Source organism: Elephantulus edwardii, unplaced genomic scaffold, assembly GCF_000299155.1.
Source record: "Elephantulus edwardii isolate Elephantulus edwardi_28Jun2011 unplaced genomic scaffold, EleEdw1.0 scaffold00121, whole genome shotgun sequence".
NCBI classification, from domain to species: Eukaryota; Metazoa; Chordata; class Mammalia; order Macroscelidea; family Macroscelididae; genus Elephantulus; species Elephantulus edwardii.
The window spans coordinates 9,835,099-9,849,773 of NW_006399871.1; the positions used below are offsets into that span (position 1 = coordinate 9,835,099).

Here is a 14,675-nt window from a genome sequence, read left to right on the forward strand (position 1 = left end):
TGAGTTCCTTGTTTTTCAAAGCAGTGTAGTATTCCATTGTGTGAATATACCACAGCTTCTCTATCCATGCGTTTGTTGATGGGCACTTAGGTTGTTTCCAACTCTTTGCTATTGTGAACAAAGTCGCGATAAACATGGGTGAGCATATATCTGCTTGGATGTCATTTATGGTCTCTTTAGGGTATATTGCCAGTAGTGGAATTGCTGGGTCAAACAGTATCTCTATTTGCAACTTTTTGAGAAAGCGCCACACCGCTTTCCACAGTGGTTGCACCATTTTACACTCCCACCAACGAAACAACTATTTTAAAAAAAAAAAAAATTTCAGGGAGGCTCCAGCAAATCTTTAGTAAACGGAAGTATTTATTTTTATTTTTCTACTAGTTTATTTACAAAATTCAAATACAAATTTGAATGAATTCTTTCAATTTCCCTCCCCACTCCCCATCAAATTGCACAACCCAATGATTAATCCCTCTGTCCCCCTGCACATCCATATCCTTCTGCTTCCAGCCTCTCCCACATTCCTGGATCCTTATCTTAATAACCAATTTCTTAAAAGTTTATACAAACCCCTAATGGCATGGGTCACACCTTTATTCAGAGGGGCACAGAGGACCATTCTGGGGGCCCATCCCGGTCAAGCTAATACTGCTTCAGATTACAGGTCACTGTCTGCTTTCTCAAATTAGCTGAGACATGCTTCAAATGTGACCTCTGCTTAAATTCATCGCCCTGCTCCTCAGTTCAGATTTGAATCATCTTTCAAAAGTGTCAGGAGATTGATTATCTGAGACAGCATCTGTATTTTCACAAGGCTGAGAGGGCAGAAGCTCTGAGGGTGACCCGTCTCCTCCGGCCAGTCCTCGGTGCCCAGCACAGTTCTGGACGGGGCTCTGAGGAAAAGAAAAAAACTGGCTGCTCTAGGCTTCCAGTGCCCCATGGTGTCTGGTGGCATCAAGCCTGGCAGATGGAAGGGATGGAATAAACATTTATGGAATAAATGAACAGAGAAAGACAATTCCTGCTGCTTTCTGCTGGGGGATTCTAATTTTATTTGGTTGCATTTATTTTTTGTCTTCATATTTCTTTGGTGGTTGATAAATGGTGCTTCACAGCTGTGCTTTCACGGCCAAGAGTAACACAGTGATTACTGAATCTCTTTCTGCAGGTCCTTTTGCAGAGAAGCAGCCGATTAGCAATGACTACGGGAGGATAAGAGAAGGGACTTACCTGGGGTGAGCATCAGCATTTCTGTAAAGCCTTCTTTGATCTTCACTACAGTTCTAAGAGGGAGCGCTGGTGGCCTAGTGGGAAATGAGCTGTACTGTCAAACTCGAGGCAGGTGTTTCGAATGCATCAGCTTTTCCTCAAGGGAAAGACAGGCAATCTCCTCCTACACTTGATGTCACATAACAACAACAACTCTAAGTGGTATAGTTTACTATCTTATTTTAAAGAAGAGAAAACTTGAGGGGCAGAGATGATGAGGAACCAGCCGGAAGTCACACAGTTGGTGATGATTAAAACTTAAGATTCAAATCTAAATTTCCCTGAAGTCTAAGTCCATGTTGGAGGGGGAAAAAGGCCAGAGAATCCTAAGGGTGGACAGGACCCTTTCAATGAACAGGCTGCAGAGGCCAAACAAAATTAAAGAGAATTCTGGAAGTAGTTGCGTCCTTTGAAGTTTCGCTTCTGGCTAAGCTTGAAAGCTTGACCTCTTCCCAGAAATCAGGAAATCCAGATTGTCTGTTCATATTCTCACTGCCCTTGATGGAGTCAGTTCTGACTCAGAGAGTAACTTCTCGAGCTTGTTTCAAGGCTATTAATCACACGGGAGGAGATGGGCCATCATTGTCTTGCAGTGTTGCTGGTGGATTTGAACCACAAGTGAGGTGCAGCCTTTGGAGTAGTAGAGCAGGGTCTGGCGGACGTTGTTGTTGTTATGTACCATCGAGTTGAGACCGACCAAAAGATGACCCTCCAGTGGGTTTTCAGAGACAGTTAACTGCACGGGCGGAGACTGCCCATCCTCCTCCCACACAGCGGCTGCTGGCCTCAAACCGCGTGCCATGGGCATTGCAGTGCAGCTTCTTGCTACTAGGCCACCAGAGCTCCTGAGTTCTCTATTTGCATACACTGGCAGCAAATATTTAAAAATAAAGATGTAAAGATTTCTCTTTCTAATAGGATGAACAATGTACAATAGGAATACAACAACAATAACGGGAATAGATATAGCAGAAGACGTTAAACTCTTCTATGCTGACACTAATCACCGCTAAGGTAAACGATGAAATCAAGGGGAATTTCCACCAAGTTTATGGATTCGGAGATGGGGCGTTGTTGAGACGTTATTTCTTCCCAAAGAGATATACAAATGCAATACGTTGTTGTTATGTGCCACTGAGTTGCCTGCGACTCACAGTGACCCTGTGTACAAAAGCTCTGAAGGCTGCCCTGTCCTGAGCCAGTCTCACTGACTCCAACACACCTATCCCCATTGCCCCAGTTACTGTATCAATCCATCTCGTCCTAATTAATATCTCAGTCTGTAATTTACAGAAATTGACAAGATGGATCTAAAATGCATCTGGAGCTTTCCCCATCCAACAAACCACTGCTCCTCCGGTCAAGTCGGACTCGTGTAATCCTCCACTCAGTTTCTGAGGCTGTAAATCCTCATGAGGTCAGACTGTCTCACCTTTTGCCTATGGAGAGGCTGGTAGACTTCAAGTAGTAAATTTAAAAAAATACAAAATAACCAAGGCAGATTTGAAAAGGACAAACAAAGCTGGATGATATCTGTATCACCACAGAGATAGAGTACTTGTCACACAGCTTAAATCCCAATAACAGATCAAGGGAACAGAACAGCAAAGTCTGAAATAGATGCATACTCAGATGGTCAGAGGATGTTCAAGAAAATCCCCAGAACATTCCAACTCAGATGGGGTGTGAAGACAGTTCAACAAATGGGCTGGAAGAACTGAACATTCTTATTAAATAGCATCTGATTTTCTTGCAGAAAGAACACCCAAGCTAGGGGTCGGATTTCTGGAAAAGTCATGTAAGGTTCAGAGTCTTGCCCATAATGTCTGGAGGGGCAGATTTTTCGGTGTGGGTCTCACATTAGCAGGCAGGCAGGCCTAAGTGCTCAGATGAACTTGACTGTATCAAGTTAATGGAGAAGCACACAAAGCCATGGTCAAGAGAACTCCAGGGAGGGTAACCAGAATGTCAGAGCAAGGACTCTATTCAGAACCAGGAGATAAAGCTAGAAGAGATGAGAGAAAAGGGACTGGAGTCGTCTGAAAGGCTTGCTTCTCTATGAACCACCCACAAGAGGCAGTATCTCTGTCCCAGCTTCAAATGTCCCATGCAGGTTCAGTATCTGTTGCTATTGTCATGTGCCGTCAAGTTGACTACGACTCACAGAGACCCTATGAATAAGGGCTCTGAACCCTGCCCTATACTATGCCAATTTTACTGTCTCTGATATATTTAACTTCACTGCCGCAGTCACTGTGTCCAGGGTCTTCCTCTCCTGTGCTGACCCTTCAGCCTTCCAAGCATGACGTCCTTCTCCAAGGACTGGTTCCTCCTGGCATCATGTGCAAAATACATGAGACAGAGCTTCAAAGTCCTTTCCTCCAAGGAAGAGCGTGGTTTCACCATCTCCAGCATGGACCTATTTGTTCTCTTGGCAGTCCACAGTTTGTTCAATACTCTTCTCCAACACAGCAATTCAAGGCAACAATTCTTCCTCTGTCATCTTTATTCACTGTCCAGCTCTCAGACGTATAGCAAGCAACTGAGAAGAGCATGGCCTGGATCAGGTGCACCTTAGCCTCAAGGCTGCCATCACTGCATTTAACACTGAAGACATCCCTGACAGCAGATTTTCCCAACACAACTCGCCCAAATGCAAGAAATCTGATATCTCAATACCTTTGACCAAGTTCACTGTGCTTTATTATTGTTGAACACGGAAACTAAGATGAAGAGAAGAAAAAGGAAGAAGCAGAAATAAGGAAGCAGGCAGTCTGGGCTACATCTGTTCCTCCTGGGATGTGCCTCCTGCTTCACTTACCTCCCACCACCCAATCTGCCTCAGTCTGACCAACTCCCACCAGCCTTCACGAGGAACTGAAATGCCATCCCCCCACAGTCTGGAAAAGGACCCACTCACAGCACTCAAACGTCCATACCCTGAAAATAATCACTCCACCATTGGCCTATTTCTCTTCTCGGCCATGAGACTCATGAACATAGAGCCTGTTTCTACTCAATTCACCTCTGAATCCACAAAGCTACAACAGTGTCTTGTATTTAGTAAATGAATGCCATCCACAGTAGATTCTGACTCCTGGTGACCCCATGAATTGCAGAAAACGGTTCCCCATGCTATTGTTGTTGTGTGTTGTCCAGTCAGAACTGACCCACGGCTGACCCTTCACCGGGCTGTCATAGTATAGTGCCGACTTTTTAAAGTAGATTGCTAAAGCATTTCTTTCAAGGTACACAGGATGAGCTCAAACTCCCAACCGTTTTTTAGTACAAGAGCACTTAACTTTGTGTGTGTGTAGGTCCTGAATGAGGGACTAAATGCTCCCCAGGTCCCTCATGAATGAGCAACACATTTTGTTGGTGGCCTAGTGGTAAGAAGCTGCACTGAAATCCTGAAGGTACACAGTTCAAATCCACCAGTTGCACTGCTGGAAGATGAGCAATCTCCTCTAGTTTGATTTACTGCCTCTGAGAACCCGCTGCAGGGTGAGCTATGGGTCGGATCTGACTCGACGGTGCACCACAACGACAATCATGGCAAAACTCACATTTCTGTGAAATGCTAGGGAATATTCAACTTATTAAAAGTAGGTTCCTTGGTGGACACCATGGCTGGGATCACCACCATCGAGGCGGTGAAACGCAAGATCCAGGTTCTGCAGCCGCAGGCCGGTGATGCTGAGGAGAGGGCCGAGCACCTCCAGAGAGAAGTGGAGGGGGAAAGGCGGCCCCGGGAACAGGCTGAGGCTGAGGTGGCCTCCTTGAACCGCAGGATCCAGCTGGTTGAAGAGGAGCTGGACCGAGCTCAGGAACGCCTGGCCACTGCCCTGCAAAAGCTGGAGGAGGCAGAAAAGGTTGCTCATGAGAGTGAGAGAGGTATGAAGGTTATTGAAAACCGGGCCTTAAAAGATGAAGAAAAGATGGAACTCCAGGAAATCCAGCTCAAAGAAGCTAAGCACATTGCAGAAGAGGCAGATCGGAAGTACAAGGAGGTAGCTCGTAAGTTGGTGATTATTGAAGGGGACTTGGAGCGTACAGAGGAGCGAGCTGAGCTGGCAGAGTCCCGTTGCCGCGAGATGGATGAGCAGATCAGACTGATGGACCAGAACCTCAAGTGTCTGAGTGCTGCTGAAGAAAAGTACTCTCAAAAAGAAGACAAATATGAGGAAGAGATAAAGATTCTTACGGATAAACTTAAGGAGGCAGAGACACGTGCTGAATTTGCTGAGAGATCAGTAGCCAAGCTGGAAAAGACAATTGATGGTTTGGAAGATAAACTGAAATGCACCAAAGAGGAGCACCTCTGTACACAAAGGATGCTGGACCAGACTCTGCTTGACCTGAATGAGATGTAGAGCACCCCAGTCCCGCCCTGCCGCTGCTCCTCCCCTTGACCCCGACTCTGCCTGACGCCAGCCCACTCGAAGCTGACCTTTAAACTGAGGGCTGATCTTTAACTGGAAGGCTGCTTTCTCCTCTTGCCGTCCACCCTCCCCCAAATCATGTTTGTTTTGTGTTTTGGGTTTGTTGGTTGTTTTTTGGGTTTTTTTTCCCCCTTCTGCCAAACTGTCTTTGCCTTGCCCCAGAGATTCCAACTGGGTTAAAGGCTGTGCACCTTTGGGAACAACATTTAAGGGAACATGAGCATAGTGCAAGTGTCTTTAAAAGCATGTTGTGATTTACACATTTTGTAATCACTTTTTTGTTTAATAGCGATTTGCAAAACATTCCAAATAACTCCACAGCTCTGAAGCAGCAGTTCTTACTTTTGGAAGGTAACTTTTCAGCTTAATGTATACTGCCCTCTCCATAAAGGAGGGAAAGAAGTATGGGCCTGCCCTACTGAGAACCGAACACAGCCAAGGGAAAAACTCCACCATGGAAACTCTCCTTGCTCCTTGCAAAGCACTGGTCAAACAGAAAAGGTGATCCCAGGAGGAGTTAGCCAAAATATTTTAGTTTTCAGCTTTAAGGTATCTAGGAACAAGGCAGTTTTATTTTTTTTTTATCAGAAGTGACCAAACAATATGATGAGACCTCTCTCTGAGATAAAATTGTTACCCTATTCTTTCTACCCTCTTCCCGTTTACTCACAGAATGGATCATGTGCCTCTGTGTTGGAGTAACCAGTTATTTGCTCTTTTCTTCCTTTTTTTTAAAAAGAGAAAACAAAATTATGTTTTTGGCACTGATTTTAGCCATATGAAATTCATCTCATCACCCATTTCTGGGTCTGAAGCTGCTGTTTCTCAAAGTGCTTTGCATCAGTCAGTGCTGGAGTAATCTTGAATATCTTTTGTACAAAACTTTTTTGAAATTTTGTATTAATTTGAACTTTGCTTATTTGGGGTTGGGAGTGATTTCTCTCCGCAGTCTGTAGACTGGCAGTGTGCTAATCTTTTAAAGCCCTTTCCCCACCCAATTCTCCCTTTTTGGTAAAGTTTCTGTGAAGTATGTTAGGTGCACATCCTGCAGCTTATTGGCTTAAATTGTACTCCCCTGTGGTGTGGTCTCTTTCGGGGGCCAGCTGGGAGAAAGAGAAACCAATAGTGCAACTGTTTTGATACTGAAAATTGTCAAGTGTCTTTTTGAAATAAAGAAGCAGTCCCTAAAAAAAAAAAAAAGTAGGTTCCTCATTCAAAAACAACTTAACTATTTTGTGGTTGGACATCTTGATTTTAATCTAAATTTATTAAGTGTTTCATTACAGAATGAGTTTGGGACTAATTCCCTACATTTATCTGCAGAAGAACGGCAGTTGGTTTCCTGGGCAACGAGACTGAGATGGAATATATCTAACCCATGTATAACCTTTCCCTTCCGGGTTACCTCCGGTTGGAACCACCTCACAGCTGACCTTCCCAGAGGGTTTTTGGAGGCTGTAAATACCCAGAGGAGGCAGCTCATCTTTCTCAGTCACTGGTGGACCTGAACCACCAGAGGTGTCACCCGGGGTTAGCACCACAACTCTGTACGAACTACCACACAAGACCTAGCTGGTCACATTCAAGGAGTTATGTAAGGAAGGTGAAACATACTCTTTCTTTTCCCTCAACCACTGTAATAAACAGCACTAAGATTTATGCTTCAAAGGAGCTGATTGTTGCTGTTGATATACTCCAGACAGCACATAACAACATTGGATTCAATAGAGCATTGATTCCAATGCAAAACGAACCTATGAGCAACAGATGGGAAACTTGACCTATCCTACACCAGCCGCATAATTCCTGCCAGTCACAAGCCCGTGGTCGCAGTCACTGCATCAGTCCATCTCTTTGAGGGTCTTCCTGTCTCTTTGACCTTCTCTTCACCTTTCCTGGTATGATGTCTTATGCCAAGACACCCAATGTACATGAGACGAAGTTCCATCATCATTGCCTTCAAGAAGCACCGGGCTGCACCTTCTTCCAGACCCGTTTGCTGGTTTGGAAATCCATGGGATAATCAATAGAGTTCTCAAATCCTATGGCAAATGATGCCAGGAAGAGCACCAACATGCTGGAGAGATTAATCAGAGGGTTTCTGATAAACAAATACCACCACCAAACCAACCCCAAACAACCAAACCACCTTGGAGAGTATGATCTGGAGCAAAGAGATAGGAATTAACAACCATTCATGAAAAATGCACACAAAAGAGGTGCCTGAGATTGTGCACATGCCCAGAGGTATCAGGATTGATTAAATGCACATGTCTCAGACTGCCAGGAAACCGTGATATCAGCCAGCAGTTTCTGCTAGGACCTCAGATACACGGGGTGCAGAAATGCCAAGCTGGATCTGAGACATTTCCCAAGAGCACATCGCTGAATTCTGCTTGTAGCTTAACCTAAAAAATGCATATGCTGGCTTCCACTTCCATCTGTATGGTGGCGTGTTCCCTGAATACTCATGGGCCCTCCAACGGGAAGAGAAGCCAAGAAAAAAAAGCATTAAAAATGAAACAAAAACAAGAATTCTAGGAAGTAAGCAAGTATACAGTGGTATAATTTTTTTGCCTGAAGGTTCCAGTTGAATCCAGATAATCTTAAGATTCATATTTGACAACTCTGTTGAGTGAATGGTATATAAAAAAATAAACTTTACGTCCCCTACACCAATGTGTGGAGTCCAGTGGGAGACCCTTTAGATAAGCTTGAACGCTTCAGGTTATACTTTTAGTGTTAAGGCTCACCTAGAAAGAGGCAGCAGAGAAATCTATTTGGTGATAGAAGAAACTTATTTGGATGTAGTATGAAAAGAAAAACAAAAAACCCTTCTCCTTGGAGAAATTGTTACCTCAGGTCGTGACTTACAAACTTTTCATGAAATTTCAGCTGGCAATCTCATTACCTCTAGTGGTTCAAAAAAAGAAATCGAGGGCTGAGTGTATCTAATCAACCTCCAAACCATGAACAAGATTTAGGAAAAAGAAAACCAAATAGTCACACCCAGGAGGTAAGGTCTCAGATATTTGTGTGTGTGTGTGTATATATATATATATAATTTATTTATATATATGTATATGTATATATGTATATGTATGTGTGTATATGTGTGTATGTTTATATGTATATGTATGTGTATAAATGTATATGTATATATGAAATTATATATACAATATATATTATGATAGAAATATATAGAATATAGAGTAATTATTACAAAGTATAATGTCTATAATTATATATAATATATCACATATATTATGTTATATAGTCTTATATATGTAGCAACTGTGCTCAATAAAATTCCCGTTTTTTTGTCAGGGGCCAATGAGGAAGTGAATTCTGGCTCCCAGAGTTCTTTCATCGGAAAAGGTGCACCTGAAATACCTTTCCCAATATCACATATACCTGTTCACTCCTGGCAGTCTTTCTCTTGCTTGAAAGGTTTCAGATGTGCATCAGTATTTTTGGAGCATCCCCAACAGCAGACCTGCCCAATGCAACAGGCCTCCTGATCTGTCTGCTGTTACCCAGGGCATCGACTGCTGATCCAAGTTACGATGAAATCTTTCACAATTTCAAGCTTTTCTCTATCTATCACACTGTTACCTACTAGCGCAGAAGTGAGGACCTTTGTGTTCTTGATGTTGAGATGTGACCCATCTTGAAGGGAGTGTGCATTTCAAGGCCTCACAGGCAAGGTCGCATCTTTGCTTAATGCAGGTTGTTGGTGAGTCTCCCTCTAATCTGGATGCCACATTCCTCTTCAGAGGGTCCAGCTTCACAAATGATTTGCGCAGTATACAGACTGACTAGGGAAAAGGATAAAATCCTGACAAGCAACCTTTGTGATTTTTAAACCATGTTCTGTCTGGAGAATTCCACAAAAGGAAAGAACATTCAATAAACGCAGGCTATCCAGAACCCGGTGGAGTACAGCTGGTATAAATCCTGACTGATTCAGCACTCTCAGACTTGAAATCTAGATGCACAGTGTTTCAAGGTCAGGGTTATCTCTGACAGAGGCCTGAAGCTACCAACAGGGTTTTCTGGCCCAGGTGTGTATTGTGACAACTGCCTTCTTCTGGAGCTAAATAGTCTACCCTCAGCACCAACTACTCTGCACTAGCCCTTGGCCAGTGAGAAGTCAGGCTCAGTAGAGATGGGTCTTCCATGACTTGAAAAGTTTCTATTGTCTTGTTTGACTGACACAGTCCCAGTGTAAATCTATTACTTCTGTGTAATTAAGAGAACTCACTTTCACTCTCACAAGGGTCCCAGTAGGCTTATATGACAAATTATGTGATGCCACACACAATCAATGTCTAGATACAACACTTTAAAATTCCTTTTCCTGAACTGATAACTAGTGTGGATGACTTCCCTGACTGGTTAGCTTCTGTCTACTCTTTCTGGCTTCTTCAATGCTCAATGAAAACAGAGTCATCTCTATTAATCCTTTCACACTGCCTGATCTCACGGCCAAGGTTAAAAGACTGCAGCTGACTTGGAAGCCAAGTGAAATTTGAGCACCAATATTGCAAGAGGAGATGAGGTACGGGTCAGACCACCCTCTGCATTAGAGAAAATGCAAATTGTGTTTTCACAGGTGTAAGTCCCAAGCACCCCTATATTTCCATCAGCAGAATGGACAATCTGTAGCATCTCTTAAACAGGACTTTTTCTCTTTATAACACATGTCAGTTCTTGGGAGAGAACAAGCCGTCTGCTACAGCCTGAGAAGAGATTACACAAGTGCTAAATTGCTTGGTTTGAGGATAAAGAAGAAAAAGGAGACCTTCTTGCAGCAGTGATGAGCCCTGAGGGAGGCATGTCCAGGTCACAGCTCTATCTTGGAAGAAAAAGACCTGGAATTCAGCTCCATCGTAAATGTCTGAACTGCAGTGTTAAATGCAGTATCAAAATCACTCTGCCTAAAGCTCATGGTTGGTTTTGACTCTCACTGTCATGAGAGTCAAAGAAAAGTGCATTGTCATATGGAAGGTAAAAGGAGCTATCAATATTGACAAAATTCTGTGCACACTGATTCTGTGTTACATCACTGTAAACAAGACATCTCCACATCTGCTTATTATCAGTTCTTAGGTTTTAAATGTACTGCTGACAGCTGCTTTGAAACAAATTTACTCCACACTCCATTTTCATAAAAGCTGAAGATGTATTTTACAAAACTCAAAACGAAAACAAAATGTTTATCTCTCATTGAAGACAGACCATCAGATCTTCTGAAATACATTTTTTTAAAAAACTATATAGAAAAAATATTTTGAGTCATACTCCTACCCTCTAGAAAAAGCTTTTACTATTTAATAGTATAGCTGTTTATTGATTTTTTGTCAATTAAAGTACTTTCTTTAAAACATTATCATCAGTTAAAGACTCTCTTTAAAACTAATTTGCAATATTAAAAAATGCCATAGAGATGCAGAAAGAGTCTAAAATTTTTTTATATGCATTATTCCATTTCCTTTATGGTAGAAAAGAAGAAAATAATAACAAAAGTAATAACCACTAGCATTTATTGAATGTACTTAAATGTTCTAAGAACTCTATTAAAGCATCAATAGCTAATGCAGGATCTATTATTATCCTTATTTTGAAGTTGAGAGGAATGCAGAAGATTAAGATCATGTAGTTAGATTTCACTCTATTTTTTTTTATATAGAGTGTATAGAATTGCACACAGAGTTCTGTTAAATTATTTTCCAGAGTCTTACACTCCCTTTTTTGATGTTGTAGATTGGAAATTATTTCCTTTGTATTGTAAAAACTGTTTCTATGTAACAAGTTGTTGCTTTTTTGTATCTTTACATGGTAGCTATTTCTCCATTTTTATTGACTGTGCCTGGTCTTAGGAATTCCTTGCTATGCATCACAGAGCCGGACAATGACTAAAGATGAGAAAAGAAAAATTGATGCCTTCGAGTTGTGGTGCTGGAGAAGAGTCTTGAACACACAATCGACTGCCAAGAAAACAAACAGGTCTGTCCTAGAGAGGGTGAAACCAAGTTTCTCCTTGGAGGCTAGGATTTTGAAGCTCAACCTCACATATGTTGTCATGTTGCCAGGAAATACTGGTCCCTTGGAGAAGGGCATCATGTTTAGAAGGGTGGAGTGACAGCACAGGAGAGGAAGAATGTGGATGAGATGGATTGATACAGTAACTGGAGCAATGCGGGTAGGTCGTACATAGGGTGGCTATGTGTCGCAGGCGACTTGATAGTACATAACAACAACAACAATTGGTTTTTAGGAATTCCTTCCCTCTCGAAATGGTGAACATTCTGATTTTAATATGGATTTTTTTTGTAGTATATTACTGACTTTAATATGGAATATTAATTCTGATTCTCTACCTATTGGGCTTTCTTCTCCTTCACACGTGTCTTGTTTCAACTTTGCCCATCAGTTCTTCTTTGCCTCATTCCATGTAGAAGGGGGGCAAACTCCTGGGCAGAAGAAGCCACCTACACCCCCTGTTTGCTGATACTTTTAAGGTATATGGCGTTCAAGATGCCCAACCACACAGAAGGCCTTTGCCAGGAAAGACACTTTTTTTTTTCATACTGTGCATTTTATTTCATTTCTTTTTTTTAAATTAAATTTTATTAGTTTTAATGAACATTTACAGAGATTTTGGGTTTTCATTCATTCATTGTTGCACTGTTTTCTCTACCCTCATCCCCAGTTCGTTCTTCTCCCCCCCCCATGTCTGTTTTAATTGTCCAATTGCCACAGTGCTTGTCAAAGCCAGTTCTGATTAATCTCCTTTGTCAGTGTGTCCCTTGCCATTCCCTATCACTCCTCCCTGAGAGAGACTTCAACCTGATTCATAAGGAAAAGGGGATGGCGTATTCTCTTAGCTACTTCCTGCTGAAAAGGGACGCTGTGGGTTTCAGGGTGAATGAGGAAAGACACTTTCAAGCTGCTCAACATTCAGTCGGCCTGTAGTTGCTATGTATCTGCTGAGGTAGAATCAACACACAGCTGATGTTCCACTGGGTTTTCAGAGGCAGGAAATCACACGGGAAGAGACTATCTTTCTACCATGGAACACTTGGTGGATTCTTTTCAGCCTTTCGCTTGGCAGTGCAACTCCTTCCCACTAAGCCTGGCAAGAATTCTACCTAAACATAGTAAAGGGCATGATATCTCTGTATCAAGTCTATTCATCGAAAGTGCCAGTCTGTAACTAGTAATCTCATTTATGCATCATTTGCCTTTGTAGCCCACATGCTCACAGGTGACTTGTAAAATGTTTGCTAAACAACTTTATGAATAACACTGCCAATCGGCTATGCTGTCTTGGCTCCACTCAGAAGAGCTTTTCAGATTTCTTCTGCAGAGTTTTATCACATCAGAGGTTCACTAAGCGCAGTTGTCATAAAATGCTACGTGGCTGTTTGTGGAGGATAATGGTTCCTACAGTAATGCTTCCTCAAAGAGTTATGGGGAGAAATGGCTTCCAGAACTCAGGTCCCTGTAAGCATGTGCTTCTCGTGGAAACAGTTTTCTTCTTTTCTTCCTAAGAATTATGAAACTGATCAAATTCAGTTTTTTGCTTGGGCCATAAACAAACACAGAGACAGCTGTGCACTCCAGGGTCGGGCACTGTATCCTTGACCGATTTCACATTTGCATTCTAATTCATTTCTCTTTTCCTGGCTCTAATTTTAAAGTGGAGAGTTGCCAGGTGGCATGAACAGTTACGTGATCACAGCTAGGTGAAAGACTCATGGTTTGAATTTACTCAGAAGCACGTAGGAAGCCAGGCCTGGTGATGGGTTTCTGAAAGATCAGAGGGTTGATAACACAATGGAGCAGTTCGCCTGTGCACAGAGGGGTTCGACGGGGCAGCATCCAGCAAGTGCAGCCTCCTAAAGTCTATTTCTTTTTTAAAACAATTTTTTATTTTTATTAATTTTAATGAAAATTTACAGAGACTGGATTTCCATTCATTCATTGTTGCATCTTTTTCCCTGCCCACCCCTCCCCCCAGTACACTCTTCTCTTTGAAAAGTAAAAGAAAAATTCTTTCATTGTTATACAATCCCTCCCCCCAGGGCCACTCCACTACGCAGCCTTCATTCTGGACTCCTATCATGACAATAACACCTAATCATATATCCCTTTTAAAGAGTTCTCTCCTTCATCAGTTTTAATACAGTATACATTATTTATCCCATCTTTCTCAGTCTCCCCCGAACCCCGGTATCAGTCCTGTTTTACAACAGTGGCACCATGCAGTATTTGTCCTTTTGTGACTGAGATACTTCACTCAGCATAATGTCCTCCAGGGTCACCCATTATGAATAATATTGCATGAGTTCCTTGTTTTTTAATGCAGCATAGTATTCCATTGTGTGAATATACCAGAGTTTCTCTATCCATTCATTTGTTGATGGGCACTTAGGTTGTTTCCAACTCCTTGCTATTGTGAACAAAGCTGCGATAAACATGGGTGCCTAAAGTCTATTTCTATTAGGTGAATGTCTTTTTGTAGAAGAGACTGCAAACTACCTTGGTCATTTAAGAAAACCATCCCACTGCCACGAAGCAGACCATACTCATTCGTGGTGTTTCCAAGCACGTAAATTTTCCCCAGCGTTCTCCCTGAGGACTGATGGTGGATTTGAACTGCTGAGCTTTTGGCTTGCTGACTTTTTGGGTTGCAGTCCAACACATAACATGGGTGCATCTGGGGGCAGAAATCAGAGTAAAAACACAGACGCTTAAAAAGCTATCTTGCATGATCTCAACTTGGAGGTGAGCTGATAGAGAAAGTGCTGTGTTTGTTTAGTGAAATGCACAAATGAAAACTGCCTGGACAGTCACAATACATGTGATGACGGTGAAGAGGTGAAAAGGGGTGTTGGTACCACCAGTGCTAAGACATGGGGGAGAAGAAGAGCTATCCAGGTGCACCCCTCAAAT

General features: G+C 42.4%; 2 protein-coding genes across 4 annotated transcripts in view; one reads left to right on the top strand and one right to left on the bottom strand.

The window, feature by feature from the left end:
* The window catches only part of MYRIP (myosin VIIA and Rab interacting protein), a 295,832-nt gene that overhangs the window by 182,584 nt on the left and 98,573 nt on the right, over positions 1 to 14,675 (bottom strand). The window lies entirely within an intron of this gene.
* On the top strand, positions 4,888 to 5,780 carry LOC102851434 (tropomyosin alpha-3 chain-like). Of its 3 annotated transcripts, none has more exons than XM_006893001.1 (2): positions 4,899 to 5,000; positions 5,136 to 5,645. In XM_006893001.1, exons 1-2 carry the CDS (start codon positions 4,899 to 4,901, stop codon positions 5,643 to 5,645), a joined length of 612 nt encoding a protein of 203 aa, XP_006893063.1. The 3 variants fall into 3 exon arrangements, with proteins under 3 accessions (XP_006893062.1, XP_006893063.1, XP_006893064.1); XM_006893002.1 differs by lacking the exon at positions 4,899 to 5,000 and adding an exon at positions 5,002 to 5,030 and having other exon boundaries at positions 5,165 to 5,645; XM_006893000.1 differs by having other exon boundaries at positions 4,888 to 5,780.